This window comes from Amblyomma mixtum, chromosome 6 (assembly GCF_055824585.1).
Source record: "Amblyomma mixtum isolate Tamu chromosome 6, ASM5582458v1, whole genome shotgun sequence".
In the NCBI taxonomy this organism is placed as follows: domain Eukaryota; kingdom Metazoa; phylum Arthropoda; class Arachnida; order Ixodida; family Ixodidae; genus Amblyomma; species Amblyomma mixtum.
In genome coordinates, this window is record NC_143017.1 from 45245144 (window position 1) to 45263273 (window position 18130).

The following is an 18130-nucleotide window of genomic DNA, read 5'->3' on the forward strand; positions in this document are numbered from 1 at the left end:
CTACTCCTAATACGTAAGTTTTTCATTGGTACTAGACTTTCGTATTCGCTTGCCAAAGCAGCGCTATGGGATATAGCATAACTTCAACACTTTTCTCCCCTTATGTTCAGAACTCCCGGCGAAAATCTAAGAAATCAAGACGCCATTTCCCAGCTCAACGTGTGTAATCTAAATGGGCATGGAACGGACGTCCGAGAAGTGGCTGCGGCTAAACTCGGCTCAGCTAAGATATACAGGGTGAAGGCTCTGTCAGCAAGCACTGCAATTATATTAGAGGAAATCACGTGATGCATCACATGCCACAAGTACAAGAGCGACCGTCCAGAGCGGCGGTCAGCGCAGCGGTAGACGTGACTGCCAAATGCAAGAGCGAATCACGTGATACATCACGCGACAGCCACGTGTCGTGTCGGAGGAGTGGCCGAGCAGCAGCCAGCGCAGCAGCGGACGAGACTACCAAGCGCGCAGCTGTGGCGGCGGCGAGTCACATCGCATGACGTCTTAGCCACATGAGGCACGCCTCCCGTTGGAGGTCAAACCTAAGAGCCAGTTGACCTTCAGCCTCAGCATGGGAGGAGTAGAGCTTTTCGCTCAAAAATGAGACTTGTTGCGCCACTTCAGGCACCCGTAGCCAGGTACGATCTATTTCAACTAAGCTACAAAACTGCCTTCTGCATGCGAAGGAAACTGGACGAAGGTGTCCAGGAGTGGGCAAAGTGGAAGACGCGCTTCTTTTCGAGGGATGCAATCCCACGTACGGCGGTAGTGCCGTGAAATCTGTAATCTTATATTTATTAGAGGACATTAGTTTTTCGGTCGCTCGCATATGACAACTATATTACACATCCTACAGCGGCGCCGTATTTCAGCGGAGCGTCTGTAAGGAATGGGATCTGGACTTTTAAAGTGACCTTGAGCGTCGCAGCCGATACTGCAAACATAACACGACATGAGATCCGCTAGGTGGCGCCGCCCTGGTTAGCTGGCTGACTATCGTGCTCCGTTTTTCACCTGCCCCTGGCCTGGTCCAGGGCCTTGCCCGCCCCTGGATTTACACTCCATCGCGTCAGGAAGACATCCGCACCACGAGGACACCATTCGCATCACGGCCCGCTGTCGAGCTGGCGCTCCAAGCGCCTCCAAAAATCTGCTGCGGCGCGGCGCCTCACTAACCCTAACGCGCCGCGCCTGCACCTCTGGCATGCAGCGTCTCAACAAGCCCCTGAAGCCGAGACCCACCCATACCTCGCCGGTGTCAACTTCTTCCGACGCGGCCGCCACGGGGCCTACTCCAACCACGCTTACAGCCATGTCTCAACCGGCTGCGTTCAACACCGGCCACACCACCGTGCCCATTCCCGTCGCGTTCACCGACGCTGGGAGCTCCGAATCGACAGCCGCAACGCAGCCGGCAGCGTTCGTCACCGCCGCGGCGTCCACTGCTGGCCAACTCCACGCATTAAGGGAAGCCAAGAGCTTCGGGCCCACAGACGCATCGCAGTCGACTGCGTTCGTCGCCGCCGCCAGTGCCGCCGCACCTACTCGGACCACACTTCCCGCTGACAGCAAGTCCAGCACCTTGGTACCTGCGTCGCAGATTGCTGCTCAGGCTGACGACACAGCAGACATGGACCTTAGGGCGTCCCCGGTCGACGGCCATCTCATTCCGGCCCCTGAGGTCGGCTGGACCACCATCGGTGCCTGCCGTAAGCCTGCCTCCGCCACCCGGCCCCGCACCGAGCTCATCACAGTTGGCATCCAGCTTCCCCCTGGCACCCTCAACCCCAAGATACCGCTCTACGACGTCCTCGCCGCAGTCGTCTCCGCTGCACAACTGTCCTCCGAGAGCAGTGCGGAGATTACCATTCAGGCCAAGCCAGCCCAAAGCCTCGTCTTTTTAAAAACTCATTCCCCTCTCACCGCCCACCTCCTGCTTTCTATCACGCATCTTCAGCTTCACGGTAAGCCTATCACCATTAAAACATGTGCCCCTAATCCTCCCATCTCATGCCTCGGCGTCATCCATAACGTCGGTGGCCACTTCACCCCTGATGACCTCATGCATGATATCGAATCATTCAAAACCGATATTCTTGCTGCTCGTATGATGGGCACCACTCAGTCGGTGCTCATAACTTTCGCTGGAACCGTAATCCCCCACTTTGTGTATTTCAAACGCGTTGCCTTCCGGTGCCGTCCCCATAAGCCTAAGCCTCCCACCTGCACCCGTTGTCTCGCTCTTGGACACCGCACCCACCAGTGTCCACAGCACAGCGTTCCGGCAAAGTGCCGTCGCTGTGCTGCTCCTCTACCCGCCGACCCTTCCGCTCATGTATGTGCCCAGCCCTGGTGCGTTCATTGCCAGGTAAACACCCACTCCTCCCTCGACCCCACTTGCCCCTTTCTCCTCGGTAAACAACGCGAGTGTGCCAAAGCTGCGTACCTACGACGCCTAGCTTTGCGCCGGGCCACGCAACCCACCCCCTCCTCCTCCTCTAATCATGAACCTCCGTCAGCTCCGGTCAAGTCACGACCAGGCTCCTACGCCGCCAAAGTTAAAGGCTCCTCGGTTCCAGCGTCCCTTTCCAGCGTCTCTTCCACTGCACCACCCTCTCCATCCCTGACTGACGAGAGCCGCTCCTTCGACCTCCGGCTCGCTATTCTGGAACGCCAGCAGCGAGAGCAACAGCGAATTTCCCACGACCTACAACAACAGATCCACGCCTTGACCCAAACCCTCCAGACAACCACCTCCTCTCTTACCTCCCAGCTTACCAAGCTAAATGAGCACCTTGCCACACTCACCACTCCCTCCTCCACCGCCCAGGTCGTCCCTTTGGCCGATCTCGAAACCACCACACAGGCACACCACACTCGCTTGGTTCAGCTAGAGACATCGGTTCTGCAGATTCTTACCACCCTCCAAGCACAATCCAAACAATTAGAATCCTTCACTTCTACGCTCCAATCCCTGCATGAGTCACTGCCTCCGGCCAAAAAGAAGGAACGCGTACCCTCACGAAGTTCTGCCTCTACACTATCATAATGGCTTTTGGCGAGGACCTCGAGATTGTGCAGTGGAACTGCCGAAATCTGTGCCATAATAAGACCCCCCTCCACCAGTATCTACTCCGCCGCCCCTCCCTGCCCCATTTTCTCCTTCTCCAGGAGACCCGGACGGCCCGCACTGTCCCAGGCTACCGCGCCTACCATGCCGCTACGGCCACACCACTTGCGTCTATTTATGCACGTAGCGACGTGCTCGCGGAGCCACTTGATATCCCCTCCGTCCTTCTTAAATATTTAGTTGGTGTGGTCTATTACCACCCTTCTTCCCGCGTCTCACTCGCCCTTTTGTCTTTCTACAACCCCCTGTTACCTCCTCTTTATTTTCCGCCCTGGGCAAGTTCCTTCACTCTCTTCCTTCTAACTCCCATCTCCTCTTTGGTGGTGACTTTAATGCCCCTCACACACTCTGGGGCTACCCTCAAACCCTCAAACCCGGCCGCCTCCTCCATTGTCTGGCCCAGGAACGCCACCTCACCCTTCTCAATACTCCTGGCTCCCCTACTCGAGCGGGTACTGCCTCACAGCGTCCCACGACACCCGATCTCACTTTCTCTCGGGGTTCACTTTCATTTCACTGGCAAGTGACAGCCGAAACTCTTCTCAGTGACCACTATCTTGTCCACATTTCCACCTCTCTTTCCCACATCCCTCGAAGTCATCCGGTCACTCATACTGACTGGCACGCCTTCCGCGCTAATCTCTCCTCTGACTCCTTTCAATCCTACGACGACTGGACGTCGCGCATCACTGCAGCGCTCACGTCCATTAGCCGTCGTGTTCGCTCTTGTCACCCAGTCCGAGACCCAGATCCTCACCTACTCCGTTTATGGCGTCGCCGTAAACGTCTTCAACGCTCCTTCCGCTGCCAACCCCACAATGCCCAACTTTCTTCTCGGATCACTGCTCTGCGGGCCGAGATCGTCGCCCACTGCGCCTCACTCGAGCACTCTCGTTGGAGTGCTCTTTGTGACCGTCTTGACTCTGCATTGCACTCGCGATCCACATGGTCTCTGTTCAAATCCCTCCTTGGCACTAAGCCTGCCCTTGCTCCCACTCTAGCTAAAGCCCTCACTCAAGGAACTCCCTCCGATGTTTTTGATCAGCTCGCCTCTCTATCTCCCGCCCCCTCTGGCACCCTCCTACCCGGTGTACTGCGGTGGACCTAACCCCGATATGGACCAATCCTTCACTCTCCGGGAGCTCGAATCGGCTCTGGCTGCTAATGCTACACGCTCGGCTCCCCGTGAGGAAGCCATTACATACACCACACTTCGCAACCTTCCTGACTGCGCCAAAGAATTCCTCCTTAAAACCTACAATGATGCATGGGACAGCGGCTGCCTGCCCAGCTCCTGGACCTCCTCCCTCATTTCTATGATTCCAAAGCCGGGCAAGCCTCCCTCTCTCTCTAACCTCCGCCCAATCTCCCTGACATTGTGTGTTGGCAAGACCCTTGAGCGAATGGCCCTGACTCGCCTCTAATTTTCTCGAGACGAGGGAGTTCTTCCCTCATTCTCTCATCGGCTTCCGACGCCACGTCTGTGCACAGGACATGTTTCTAGTTCTCCAGCACACGTTTCTGTCACCTACCCCCACTCAAATTCACGCACTTGTGACCGTCGATGTTCGCAAGGCCTTCGACGGTGTTTGCCACGACCACATCCTTTCTCAACTCTCCTCCCTAGACTGTGGTTCCCGCATGTACTGTTATATCCGCTCATTCCTCTCTAAACGTGTCGCTCGCTTTCGAGTCGACACCTATCTGTCCGACCCCCACAACCTCACCCGAGGCACTCCTCAAGGTGCTGTTCTCTCTCCTACCCTTTTCAATCTTGCTATGGCCCCTCTCGCCTCCCAGCTAGCTGAAATTCCCGACCTGCATCATATATTTTACGCCGATGACATCACTCTCTGGTGTTCGTCTGGCTCTCCCGGTCACGTACAGGACACCCTGCAACGTGGCCTAGATCTCATCGACTCCTTTCTCACCACAGCTGGCCTCTCTCCTTCTCCTGAAAAATCCGAGCTCCTTCTCCTCAACCATTCCTCATACCAGCGCTCACACAACCAATTCGTCTCTCTCCACCTTTCTGGCTCTCCCATTCCTGTCGTCACGCAGTGCAAAGTTCTTGGCTTTCCTTTGCATGCAGCCAAGAACGTGCAAGCCCTCCACCGTGCTGTCACCACCTGCCACTCCGTAACTCACCTCCTGCGGCGCGTGGTCACTCGGCGCTCAGGTCTCCACGAGGCTCATGCGTGCCGAGTTGCCCACGCGCTGGCCCTCAACAAGGTCTTGTACTTTGCACCCTACGTTTCCTTCAATCAGACTCAACTTAACGCTCTTGAGACTGCCCTTGTGGGCCTCTACAAGGCAGCTCTCAACCTCCCTATCACTACCTCTACTGCAAAGATCTTTGCAACAGGCCTCTTTCATCCTCTCTGTTCTCTGCTCTCTCTCCATCATGACTCGCAGATTGCCCGGCTTTCCCTTACCCGTCAGGGTCAATGGTTACTGACTCAAGCGGGTATCTCGCCCATTCCCTGCGCCCCGTTTACCTCTCCTATTCCCACCCCGGCTCCCAATCTTCGGATCCTCCCCCTTCCGTCCAACATGTCCCCCGTTCTGCACGCCGGCTGTCGTCATGCGGCCGCACAGCACCATTCCCCTCTCTTTGATACCCAGGGTGTAGCTTACACGGATGCCTCCTTCGTGGCTCCTCGAGGTTCCTGCGGCTACGCCCTGTACCACCCCCACCTCCCCGCTCCTGAAACTCACACCAGCGGGCCGTTTCTACGCCCTCCGGATGCATTGTCCCTCGAGGTCCTCGCCATTGCGCATGCCCTCCAGTCATTTGCCCTCCTTCCCTCTCTTCAAGAGTACACAGTCTATTCAGACTCACAAGCCGCTATACACCACATACAGAAACGCACCCTAACCCCTTCTCTTCAACAGGAGGTCGAACGAGCGGTCTCCGCTTTGCAGCCTTCCATCGTTTTCCTCCGCTGGGTCCCTGGGCATTCAGGGATTGACGGCAATGAGCTGGCTCATCAGCTCGCCCGTGACACACTTTTCCGGGCACCGTTGATCCCCTGGCCCAAGCCCTCGGAGGACGGTGGGAGACTCACCCTTCGCCGCACCATAAAAGAGGTCTACCTCGAGCTCCGCCTCGACAAACGCCTTTACCCTCCCCCTCATCCATCACTCACAGTGCCGGAGGCTCGCCTTCTTCGGCACGTTCAAATGAATGCAATCATCACCCCGTCTCGCCTCTTTCTCTATCGCTATCGATCGGACCCTTCCTGTCCCAACTGCTCCTGTATCTATGCGGACCTTGCCCATTGCCTCTTCTATTGCCCGGCTGCTCAGCAGTCGGGTTCCTACCCCCCACCTTCTTTATCCATCACCACCTCGCTCGACTGGCTTGGCGCTGAAGGGGAGGAAGAACAGCGACTTCTGGTCGCCCAGGCGGTCGATATGCTCGGCCTGTAAATTTAGGCCGAATAAACGTCTTCTACTACTACTACTAACACGACATAGTTTTATTGAGCATAAATTTTAAGCCACTTTTCACAAGGCATACAGATCACCAGCGCTGATGAGTTGAACGCATGCTGGTCTACTGAGTTTCTTTTGCGATGGCGTCTTCGTCTGCTGCGTTCGTGCCGTTTGTGGCGTCAGCAGACGCGTACTGTGCCATGGACGCGTTGAAGGGGGTCATTGCCGGGCTCTCGGAACTCGAGGTCCTGGCGGCGTCCATCGCGTAGAAGGTGACCACTGCAGACAGCGTGATGACCACCAGAGCCACGGCGAAGATGACCCGCAAAGATGGGCTGGGATCTGCCTGAAAAGTAAAAAGCCTCGAAATGAATCCATCAGTAGCTTTCAGCGGCATTACGAAAAATGCAGCGATCAGAACACCACTCCTGCGGGGAGTACTGCTCTGAAAGACTTGTGCACTCTCAAGGAGTGATCCCGAGTCTCGGTGGAATTAACGTTCTGAATTTATATATATATATATATATATTAGAAGGCTTACGCAATAACATTTACATACGTTATGTACATTATAGAATGACAGGGAAGTGTAGCATATCGGTTAGGTTTTGCTGTACAGATATTAAGAATACCAGAAGTGGTAAGAAACACATTAAGAGAACTACTGCTACAGATTTCCGGTATCTATAACTTAGGCTGTTTTGTGTTCCACAAAAACAATAAGCAGGAAGTTTAAACGTGTGTCGTCCAGTTCAAATATGTTAGGGTGCAAAAATAACGCATTTCCTGCTCGAAGAACAATTTTGATGGCTGGCTAAGATATACCAGTTACATCTGTCCAGGGCAGGTTAGTACAGGTCGGCATCATCTCTTATTTAGCGATTATTCCTGCCATAGCTATATAATAGGCTTCCTCACGCACAGAAAAGTACGACTTCGGCGCACGCCACGACTAACAATGACGTAGTTCACAATAGCGATAGAACCGCCCTATTCCTCCTGTTACCTTAATGTGCCACACTATTTCCCTGCAATCGTGTCGTGTCTCGGCGACAAAACATTCCGTTATGAAGCCGACCTTGAGGACTAAACGGTACTGAAGAAGATACGTTGGATCAATGTCAGCTCTCAAGAAGGAACAACCACCGGTTAGTAGCGGCGTACATGCCCTGAAACACGGCTTTCTTTCTTTGATCTTATCTTATCGGCATGTGGTAAAGTTACGAACCAAGAAAAAAGCGGAATTCGTTGACTTCAGACTCAGCTTGTTGTCATATTTCTTCAGTGAATGTACACGATTGTGATGTGCCAGATAACTTTTGATTTGATGTAATACATATTTGTATACTGTTTTTACTACAGAATCTGCAGAAATAAGTTTGTATTTCTGAACCTCAGTTTCTCATTGATTGTACAAATCAGTATTCCTGCTGACGGGATCCATAAACCAGCTAGTGTACTAAATCTCTGCAGTGCTTCTGGACCATACAACATTCTTGCTAAAATTATTACAGCCACTACAACTTGCAGCCGTATCCTGCAATCCAATTCTGCGCAGCCTTCTTCCAGCGGTCAAATCCCGGCTGATAGGAAATAAGCAGAACTTATCCCTTGCTTAAGGTGCGGGAAGAGAATTGACCCATCCAGTTCCATCACCCCTTTCAGTTTTCGTGCATTGTATGCAAGCTTTTCGAGGATATGACTTACTCCCGCACAGAAAGCCTTTTCCATAACAAATTTTTCTTATCTGCACCAGCCGCAATTCTGCGCAACGCTGCCGAGGACAGGCACAAAGAGGCATATGTTGTGGCTATAGCTGACCACAAAGGAGAATGCATAGCACCTGCGACCATACCAGCGAAAAGTCCGGATGAAGGAGCAATAGTATACGCCATGTGCATAAAAGTCTTGCAGGCAAAGATCATAATAAGCGACTCAAAATCTGCGATAAATAACTTCATACAAGGCAGAGTATGCCCCCAGCCGGAAAACTAATTAGCAAATACCGCCCAGAAACTCGAATCCAACTAATATGGACCCCCGCACGCTCAGGCCTCCCAGGAAACGAAAAGGTCAACAACATATCCCGAGAACAAACTATCCGGGAAGGACCAGGCGTGTTGCCAAACCATGGGGCCAGTTCAGCGAGGGGCCATCTATTCCCCTTTAGTGAAATCACGACTTTCCATCAAAGGAGTAGAATGGAGTATCCCCCTCCGAACCCCACGTTCACGCAAGAGCAAGCAACTACTCCCAGACAGCTCCAAACACACACATTACCCAAAATTAGCCAAAATTCATCCAGATATATACTCTGCGCAATTCAAAAGGCGCGGAGAGTAAGCTAAGCTCAACCACATCATGTAGGCCTGCAGTAAGAACCCTTTAAGCTTAACAACTATATAGGAGCATTGGGAGACCGCGCTCCGGAGCTCGCACTTAAGGCAACAAAAGTGGCTCACAGAGAGAGCTGACCAGGTCGCCGAGATCCAAGAGATCAAGGCTACCAAGCGACAGTAGTCCGCCGGCGCCAGAAGAGAGCCTTCCTCTTCAAAGACTCAAATAAAGTTCATTCTCTCTCTCTCTCTTTCAAGTGACTCCCAACTTTTCAAATCCGTGCCTAATTTTCACCTACATCTGTCCTCGGAAAAAAAAATAGCATGTATGGTTCTGTGTTTGAAAAAACTCAGTGGTGGCCGTTTGGAACAGAACTGTAGCCCAGCCTCAGGGAAGCTCGAGAAAAAAACGATGTTAGCGCCACCACAGTCTGCTTGCGTACACACCCGGTGAGGGAATAGTAAGGGGGGGGGGGGGGGGGGGATGCGATACCTGTATTATGTATTCTGGCCTTTTCGATCTCATGCAAGTTTCGCTTCCAGTAAAAGTAGAGCCTTCGTTATTAAAATGCGGCTACTAATGCGCGAGCATTAGATGGCTCATAGACACGATAACGCCACGGCACCGAAAAAGTGGCATACAAAACGCGACTTTTCGGAACGGTATGGCGTCATCAAACGCGGGAAAATGCGAAATCTTAAGCATTAATAGTACTTGTAGTTGCAACTGAACCAACTACAAAGGAATAGAAAAGAATGAGAATGGAATAGGAATGAAGTTTGAATATAATTACAAAGAATTGAAACGCTTTCGTATTGCTCGCTCATAAGTTCCTTAAGTACCCGCGGTAAACTTTTATCGGCACACGCCAACAATAACTTGCCCTCTCCTCAGTGTCTCTTAAGTTGACTGCGTTGCTGTCCAAGTGCGTCGTACCATGCGACTCAGATTACCCGCCGAGCCACATACAGACTTGAAGTCGTGCTCCAGTATGTGAGCGCAGATTCTCGCGCAACCTGAGAATCGACGCGCGAGCGCAGCAGCAGCGTTCGGTGCTGTTCTGCTTCCGCGAGGGGAGCAAAAGGCACCCGTGTGCTGTGCGTTGGTTAGTGCACATTAAACATCCCCAGGTGGTCGAAATCATTCCTGAGACCTCCACTACGGCACCTCTTTCTTTTTTCACTCCCGCCTTCCTCCCTTCCCTCACGGTGCGGTTGAGGAGTCCACCGAGAAGTGAGACAGCTGCTGCGCCATTTGCTTTCCACAAAAAAAAAAGCGGCCGCGGCTCAACTCAGCTGGGTCAGGAAAGACAGAACGAAAGCTCTGTCAGCAAGCTCTGCTAATATACTAGCGAGAGCAAAGCGCGTGTTGTGTCACGTGCCATAAGTGCAACAGCTAGCGTTCAGAGAGGCGGTCGGCGCCGCGGTGGGCCTGACTGTCAATTGCAAGAGTGAATCGCGTGACACATCACATACCACAACTGGCGAGGAGGAGCGGCCGAGCAGCCGCCAGCGGCGGACGTGACTGCCAAGCGCAGCTGTGGCGTCGGTGAGTCACATCGTGACACATGCGGCGCGCCTCCCGTTAGAGGCCAAATCTAAGAGCCAGTTGACCTAGAGGCTCAGCACAGGAGGGGTAGAGCTTTTCGCTCTAAAACCTGAGCTACCTTTGGGAACGTATGGCCTCGGCCTGTCTACCTTCAGTGCGCGCAGACAGCAGCCATGGGGAACTTGCGTCTGCAGTGCCTAGCGCTGGCTACACAGCGGACGGTGCGCTCCTGGACAGCGCGTTTGTGGACGCGGAAACCTGCGCGTTCCCGAGAGAGTGCCTTATGCTCCTTGCGCACTTTCGCAGAGCAGTGGGCTTGCGACGCAGGTTCCTTCGCCACGACACGGCTCGCTGCAGACAGCTACTGTAGCCTAATGCTCCGAATATAGCGTTTATCTGAGCACGGCTGTCCTCAGCCATTACCAGGAATTGTGGACAAGCGTTTCCAGTTCCCTTGGTGGCCACCACGTGGCGCATGTATTTTAGTATTTAGTATTCAAAAATAAAGCTTTGACATCATCAGTGACGTAATAAAACGATAGAATTACGGAGTGTGCGTCTGTAAAGCACTATAAGGCAGCAAAGATTAGCGGCACTGGCTGGACACTGTCCCGAATTCCTGGTAGTTTTCGGTGCAGCGACCTCTGCGTGTTTTCATGCTGTGTGGTTTGTGTCTTTCTCCCTTCCCACGTCTTTGCCGGCGGATGTTCAGGATGTCTACGTTGAGTTGGGCAATGAAACTTTTGCAGGCCGTAGTTCTCTGCTACTTCTTTCCATAAAAACTTCACCCATCGCTAAGCTGTTAACCCGGACCAGTCTGAGTAGGTCAGCACCGCATGCATTGCGCTATCCGCTAGGCGTAAGTGGTCTATTAGCGCATATATCTGTTGCTGCGCGTGGGTGCCGAGTGAGAGAGGTGCATTGTGGGAGAGAAAGAATACGAACCAGCGGTTCTGCCTTGGCCTTATGGTCTCCGTGGGCGCCCTCAGCCTCGCCGTCGTGGTCGTGGTCGGCGATGTGCGCTGGGTGCACGAGGGCAGGGGCTACGGGCACCGCGCCGACCGGGACAGCGGCCAAAGCCATCGGTGCGTGCTCTTCGGGCGGCGTCATTACGCCAGGCGACACGATCCCGTCTTGAGGCATGGCAACTCTGTGGCACAGCGCGATCGAACGCAACAGTAATGGCACCCTGCACACCCGGCGGCTGAGACTGCGGTGGGACTGCCGCCTCTTGTCTTCCTCCTCTTCTATCCTCTGCCGGGATCTGACCCACCAAGGCTAAAACAGCTTCGCCATGAAATACGCGTGGCGCAAATAATACTTCACTCCTTACACACCTGCTTGCAAACTCAAAACACGCAAATGGTTTCTTTTGCCACCTGTTACGACTAGGTGAATATGCTTCCGCCTATTATATTGCAATGCAAAATGCAATGCAAAATGCAATCTAAAATGCAATGGAAAATGCAATGAAAAATGTAATGCTTAATGCAATGAAAAAGCTTCTTTTGTTTATTTCATTTTTGGTTGTTTTCACTATGTTTTTTCATCTTTTGTAATTCTTTATTTTTATTTTAACTTTATTATTGTTTTTATTTTTATTTATTATTTTTATTTCCCGCTCTCCTGCCTCCAGAAGTAGAGGGCGCTGCTTAGCTCTCTAATTGCGGATGGTGACAGTAATAGAGGCTGCTTGGCTTCCGGTCTTGAGAGCGTCTTCGTTGCTGCGGCTCCGTCCGCGACCTCGATCGGGGCTAGGCCTACTGTATATGCTATCCTGCGGGAGCATATACAGGAACTCTAGCTCGTTCCTGCGTTCAGCGTCCATGTAGCAGAGCGAAGCGCCACCTGGAAGGTGGCTGCCACGGGAAGATCCCGCAGGGTGGCCAGCAGCGAAACACGCCACCTGCCACGAGTGGCAGGTGAAAATGCGTCCAGAGCTGCACTCAAATTTCGCATTACCGACTATCGCAGCCGTCTGTCCCTTTTCTTGTTCAGCAACCGTTTCGATTAAGCGGTTCATTTCAAGAATAAACAGCTCTTGGTCTGTGATTTTATATGAGTACATGTTCGTGCATCTGCATGGGTTTGATTACCCCTTTCAGCAAAATTCCATCTTATATATGTTGTGTGTTTGACGCAAGCCAATATACTTACTGATTAGGTCATCTGTTAATGCTTTGGCGCAGGAACTTTAGAGAAACCAGATGAGTTATATTCTAAGCAATGCATGTGTATTGAAGCAGCAGTGAGGTGCCGTAGTACATATAGGTAAGCACTTTGGGTGTATAAATATAGGTTTATACAATGTGTAATGCAGCTAGGCTGTGCAAACTAACTGTAAATCTTCAAATAGCTTTAGTATTTGTGTCAAGGCCACTGCATGCGATAGAATGGTTCATGTTTTGAGTTATTCCGTAGCGAACTTTCTGAACATGTACAGAAAGTTGTTGATGAGTATCTACGAATGAATTATATTAGTGCGCCACTAGTCCACCCCGAGCATTCATTGAGACACATAATTCTGATGGCTGTTGACATACAGGTTCTTTCATCTTTGGCTGAGGGCTGTTAGGAAACTGGTCTACTCAAATGAATGCCCTGTTCGTGCCTAATATCGCGCACAAAGCATCGTAAAATTGTGTATTTTGCTTCAAAAGCGACGGAATTTGGATCCGTAGTGAAGGGCTCCGGAAATTTCGACTACCTGGGGTTCTTTAACGTGCACTGACATCGTGTGCTGTGCGATATCAGTGCACATTAAAGAACCCCAGGTGGTCGAAATTTCCGGAGCCCTTCACTACGGCGTCCCTCATAGCCTGAGTTGCTTCGGGACGTTAAACCCCAATAAACCAATAAATCAATAAATCATTGCCTGAAATTGCTACGAAACTGCTCCCATGTAGCTGGCTTTCCACGCCGGAATGAGCGCACGAGACTTGCTGTCGTCTCTAGTTATACTGTGCTGACCAGAAGGGCCAGGATGGGATGGGCACTTTGGCTGCCATGCCCAAGCTACTGCCACTAAATCGGTTTGCACTACAAGTGAAAGCATCAGCGCAATAGTTAAGGCTCTCCTTCTGCATAAAAGCAGTGGTCTACCTGCCACCTAGCTGACATGACCTTGTGCAGTCTTCGCAACCTCACCACTGAACTCTGAGCAAACTGCTCACCGTGGCAGGTGGCAGTTAAATTAATGATCTGTCGCCAGACGTTGCTCGGGAAGAGCAATACTGGCTCTCACAATCGCCATCACTTCAAATAGCCACCTACCGGGGCAGTGGAGCATTGCTTAGCCGCTGCACCACTGGGCCAGGAGTGGTTTAAGGTCTCCCCGCGGTTCAGGAATGCAAAGTAGACAATGAACATGAACAATTCCGCATGTATGGGCATGTAGGCAGAACCCAGGCGACAGCGGAGGAGTATACTTGCGTCGGAGAGATCTCGAATGCTATCGCATTGTACTATTAGGGTAGGTTAAGCGTTATGCAATGGTGAAAAGAAGAACATCAACAATGGCCGCAATGTGATGCGTATAGAGGCCGCCAGGTCTCTGAAGAGACCCGTAAAAGCTATGACGTCACATCATTAAGGCGGAGCTTAAGTGTCTCTTCTAGTTCTTGCTTACCATTTTTCTTTGTTTCCAGCGCAGTTCCTTTGCTGGCCCCAACGTGCTCAGGCAGCCGAAGATTTGTTAGTTTGGCGCGAAGACAGATGCCACCATGCTAGACACAGGCATGCAGCGAGAAGTATTCAAGTTATGTAGCGAACCAATCCGCCCCAAAATATAAGTTGGCCATTGGTTCCGGGATCAAACTGATCTCAAAATACCGGAGTGATAAGACTGCACCTTGCCGCACATTGGTCGAAATGTCGCTTCTAAGACCCAATACGTCAAACTGTCCCTTTATTTCGAATATAACAATGTATTATATATTTTATAAAACCAACATTCACTAGAATCTCCGCATCGCGCCGCGTTATCCGGCCGTTTGCTCTGAGCATGGTTGTACAGAGGTACTGTTTCTCCAGAAAGTTCCGAGGCCCCCAGATTTGCTGGTGAGCCTTGTAGCGAAGCATTAGTTGCGTTCGTGGCACTCGAAAGACCTGAAGGGATCCCTCACGCCTCCAGAGACTTGGAGCGCTCGACGCGTACAGTCATGAAATTTATGAGCGTGACCCCGGGAGCGCGTGGCAGATAGCCTCGAGCCCTACTTGTGGCGATACGCAGCGGCCGCTTTCATAAACAAAGTGGAAAGGGAGCTGTGACCTCCGGCTTACCGAAAGCAGGTAAGGCGGCATAACCCTTTCCACCACGTTGCTAAAAGCAGCCGCCGCGTATCGCCACAAGTAGGGGTCCAGGCAACCTGCCACGCGCTCCCGTGTTCACGCTCATAAATTTCATGACTGTACGGAATCCGAATTGCAGCAGTGACTTCTTCAAAAGCTGTTGCCACGACGAACACGTTGCGTCCGCTTGTCCTCGCGTTGGATGCCCTTCCCAGTTCGTGTCCAACGCATTTCGGCTACGAACAACGTGGCAAGCTGCACACGCGTCTACACTGAGTGCGCATGCGTGGAGTCACACACGGGTGCCGAACGCACTGTCCTCTTCAGCTGGCGGCGAAGCGGGCGACCAGCAAGGCGGCCGCGACGGCCGCCAGGATGGTGGCGCCGGCCGCTGGTCTCGAGGCCCCGTCGCAGAACTGCTTGGTGGTCAGCGCGGTGACGTCCTTGCCCAACAGGGACGCAGGCTCGCCGCACTTGACGCCGCTGATGTTCGCGCGGCGGATCCAGGACAGGAACTCGCCTTTGCCCAAGTCGCAGTCGCACTGCATCTCTGCGTGCAAACGGTACACAGATGAAAGACAGGCCTGGCCACTTCATCTGTAAACACTGCAGGGGCTCAGTCTGACAGCACAAATAGGTTCCATAACTGACTGTTTGAACCTGGCAATAGGCTTAAATCATTGATTCTAAATGAATTAAAAAGGTTAATAACGGAACAAATGAGGTCGATATATGTGGGAGCTTAGTACTCGTGCGCTTGCTTTGCGGTGCATCTAAGAGACTGATGATTATAACAATTGATATAATCCATATGCATGCCCACCTCCCTTTTTGTATAGAAGACAGCAAAATTGCAGGAACCAATAAACAAGACGGAAGGCAGATCATAAGTTTTGAAAACCAAGAAATATTGAACCGGCCTCATCAACTCCGCCATCCGAAAGCGGGGCCAGCCCTTAGTTTCAGCTTTAGTTCTAACTTGGTTTGCCCTAATTTTCGGCTCCATCCCGTGTTTTCGTGTCTTTAAGTCGCCTTCTTAGTGCGATACTTTGAAAAGAAGCCGTCTTCCTTACATGTTTAAATTATTACTTTCATGCATTCCTCACAAATCCCAGCTCGAAACCGGCCGACCTCTTGGGCAAATAGACTCCTACACCACCCCATCTTCCCCGTACATACCGCGCAGTTTTAAGGAAGCACTTTTAAGGAACTTTGCATGCTTAATAGGAGACCTAGTATTTCAACAAATATTTTTTTTCTCTTTTTTTTCGTACGTGCGCGCATACGCGTAGACACAGATACACAATGTACACATTTACGTATGTGAAAAGCTTGAAGTAGTTTTTTTTTTTACAGCAACAGCTGTATATGGCACATTCGGCACAATCACGGCGTCGTCGTCGGTGTCGGCGTTCGCGCAGCGAGGAAGACGGGCGAGAAGGAGAGAGATTCTACTAACGCGTGGTTTATTCTAATCCCTGAGATTTTAATGAAATTTCTACACTACGCCCTCCGCAGTTTTTTATCGTTTATGCCAAATTTTGCCTGCGGGCGGCGTTGTGCTGCAGCACCAAATAATTTTTAAATTTTCTATTGCGTCGCCTCAACTGGGGCGATTTCTATGCGCAATCATTAGTGTGTGATGTTTGCATTGTCGCTGATATTCGCTGAAGGGCAATATTTCGAGCTTTTTTTTGGTCATATCGGGTAAATAATGATCTAAGCTGCTATTCGCAGTCGACAGTTGAGCCAGTTAACGTAGTTATCGTGCAGGTTCACAAGTCTAGTTTGGTTTGTCCTGACGTCATAGTTTGGTCACAACCCAGTTTCGGTTTCAATTTCCTGTTTTTTATGTTATAAAATATTTATACTTAGCCACTTGAAAAGCTTATCGTGCCCGAGAGGGAGGAGAAATTTGATGCAATTCGCAACTGAAAACGGTTAAAAGAAATTGGTTTCCATTTTAAAGACGCGCCTCTCGGGGAATAAAAGCCAACGGCCACAGTTCATGCCTAACTATAGTACAGCATCCGGCTATACTCTAAGCCTTTGCTGGCGTCGATGAGGCTGTGTGAGAACATTCTGATGTTCCTGCAAATGCGTTGCGCACGAGTCTCAAGCCAACAAGGTTCATCCGCGTGTGCCATAGTCTCAAAACGTTTCGTCGCGGTGCGTAGCTTTAGCGGTCACCGCCCTACCGTCGATGACAGCACCAGTAGCGTTTCCAAGCGTGAAAAAGACTCATCATGAGGTGATTTCTGCTATACGTCTCTACGCCTGGATTTCTGACTTTACGTCATCGCTGATGAGCTTGCGTGGTGTGCAAATCCAGTGAAGATGTTGAATAGGCCAAGGCCACTGCATCTCATAGAATGGTGCCTCGAAGCACTTTGTTATGGAGGTGCTCACGAGAACCTAGGAACGAATAAGATTAATGAGCCTCTAGTTCAGCTTGAACATTCGTCGGGACACATAACGATCCTGGCTGCTGACAAACAGGTTATTTCATGCTTGTCTGAAAAAATCTGGTATGCGCAGACAAATGCCTATCCATGCCCTATTATCGCGCACAGTGCATCATGCAATGATCTATTTTGTTTAACAGTAACTTTACAGTGCAATAAACCTGAGCATGCCAGGCGAAAGTGCATTTTTTGTGGATCATAGTCCCAGTGTCAGCTGGCGAACTTATCTGGCGATGAACACGCTGCACAAGCTAGAAGGTCATGATGCGATGAAGATCAAATACCTCCTAGTCAGCGAGTTCCCTGTGTATGGAATATCGATGACCTCTGAAGAAACTTTAAATATGATGTTGGATGAATAGACGTTTTTAGCCTACCGGAGACCTATTGGCAGAGACGTATACCGGTTTGCCGGACGCCTCCTGCGCCCGCCCAGTGCCAAGGGTGGGGTCAGGCGGGGCCACTGCGTGTACGCAGGGGGCTTCCGGTAAACTGCCATCACAACCATCATCACCATTAGCCTTACTACGCCCACACTGCAGGGCAAGAGGCCCTCCCATGTCTCTCCAGTTAACCACGCCTGTGCCAGCTGCGGCTACCTTATCCCCGCATAAAAGATTATAGGTGTAACGTTAAGCGACAGGAAGAGGGCGAAATGTGTCAAGGGCCAAACACGGGTTAATGAGATCATTCATACTGGTGAACAGCGCAAAAAAGGCGGGACAACGACAAGACAAGCGCTGACTATCAACTGGGTTTATTGAAGGACGGAAGGGTATATATACGAAAACATAACACAAAGAAGTAAGATGACAGTGTAAAAGGGCCGTGAAAATCAAAACCTATGTCAGATGTTAAGTGATGTATGCTAATTCCTTGTTGCTAAGTGTCACGGAAGGACTGCTGATGCATTCGTCGTCTTGCC

The 18130-nt window shown here is 51.3% G+C and overlaps 3 protein-coding genes across 3 annotated transcripts in view; 1 reads left to right on the plus strand and 2 right to left on the minus strand.

Moving 5' to 3' along the window:
* The first annotated feature begins 958 nt into the window (after positions 1–958).
* LOC149338952 (uncharacterized) lies at positions 959–3254 on the plus strand. Its single transcript, XM_089550835.1, has 2 exons — positions 959–1961; positions 3169–3254. The coding sequence occupies exons 1-2, from the start codon at positions 1202–1204 to the stop codon at positions 3252–3254; spliced, it is 846 nt and encodes a 281-aa protein (XP_089406961.1). The 5' UTR covers positions 959–1201.
* Positions 3255–6614: 3360 nt separating this feature from the next.
* LOC149338953 (uncharacterized) lies at positions 6615–11770 on the minus strand. Its single transcript, XM_089550382.1, has 2 exons — positions 11396–11770; positions 6615–6911 (listed from the first exon to the last, which is right to left on the minus strand). The coding sequence occupies exons 1-2, from the start codon at positions 11591–11593 to the stop codon at positions 6687–6689; spliced, it is 423 nt and encodes a 140-aa protein (XP_089406508.1). The 5' UTR covers positions 11594–11770; the 3' UTR covers positions 6615–6686.
* Positions 11771–14340: 2570 nt separating this feature from the next.
* LOC149338954 (uncharacterized) overlaps positions 14341–18130 on the minus strand; it is a 50051-nt gene continuing 46261 nt past the window's right edge. Inside the window, exon 5 of the mRNA XM_089547831.1 lies at positions 14341–15290. Within this exon, the coding sequence (XP_089403957.1) occupies positions 15064–15290 (227 nt within the window). The 3' untranslated portion in view covers positions 14341–15063. The remainder of the gene's footprint in view (positions 15291–18130) is intronic.

What these genes read in the sequence shown, in the direction of transcription:
- LOC149338952 (XM_089550835.1), top strand. Translation starts at nt 1,202, where the DNA reads ATGCAGCGTCTCAACAAGCCCCTGAAGCCGAGACCCACCCATACCTCG. An exon ending in CACGCATCTTCAGCTTCACG is followed by an intron (nt 1,962 to 3,168) that starts GTAAGCCTATCA and finishes CTCCTTCTCCAG; the next exon opens with GAGACCCGGACGGCCCGCAC.
- LOC149338953 (XM_089550382.1), bottom strand. Translation starts at nt 11,593, where the DNA reads ATGCCTCAAGACGGGATCGTGTCGCCTGGCGTAATGACGCCGCCCGAA. An exon ending in AGGCCAAGGCAGAACCGCTG is followed by an intron (nt 6,912 to 11,395) that starts GTTCGTATTCTT and finishes TTTACTTTTCAG; the next exon opens with GCAGATCCCAGCCCATCTTT.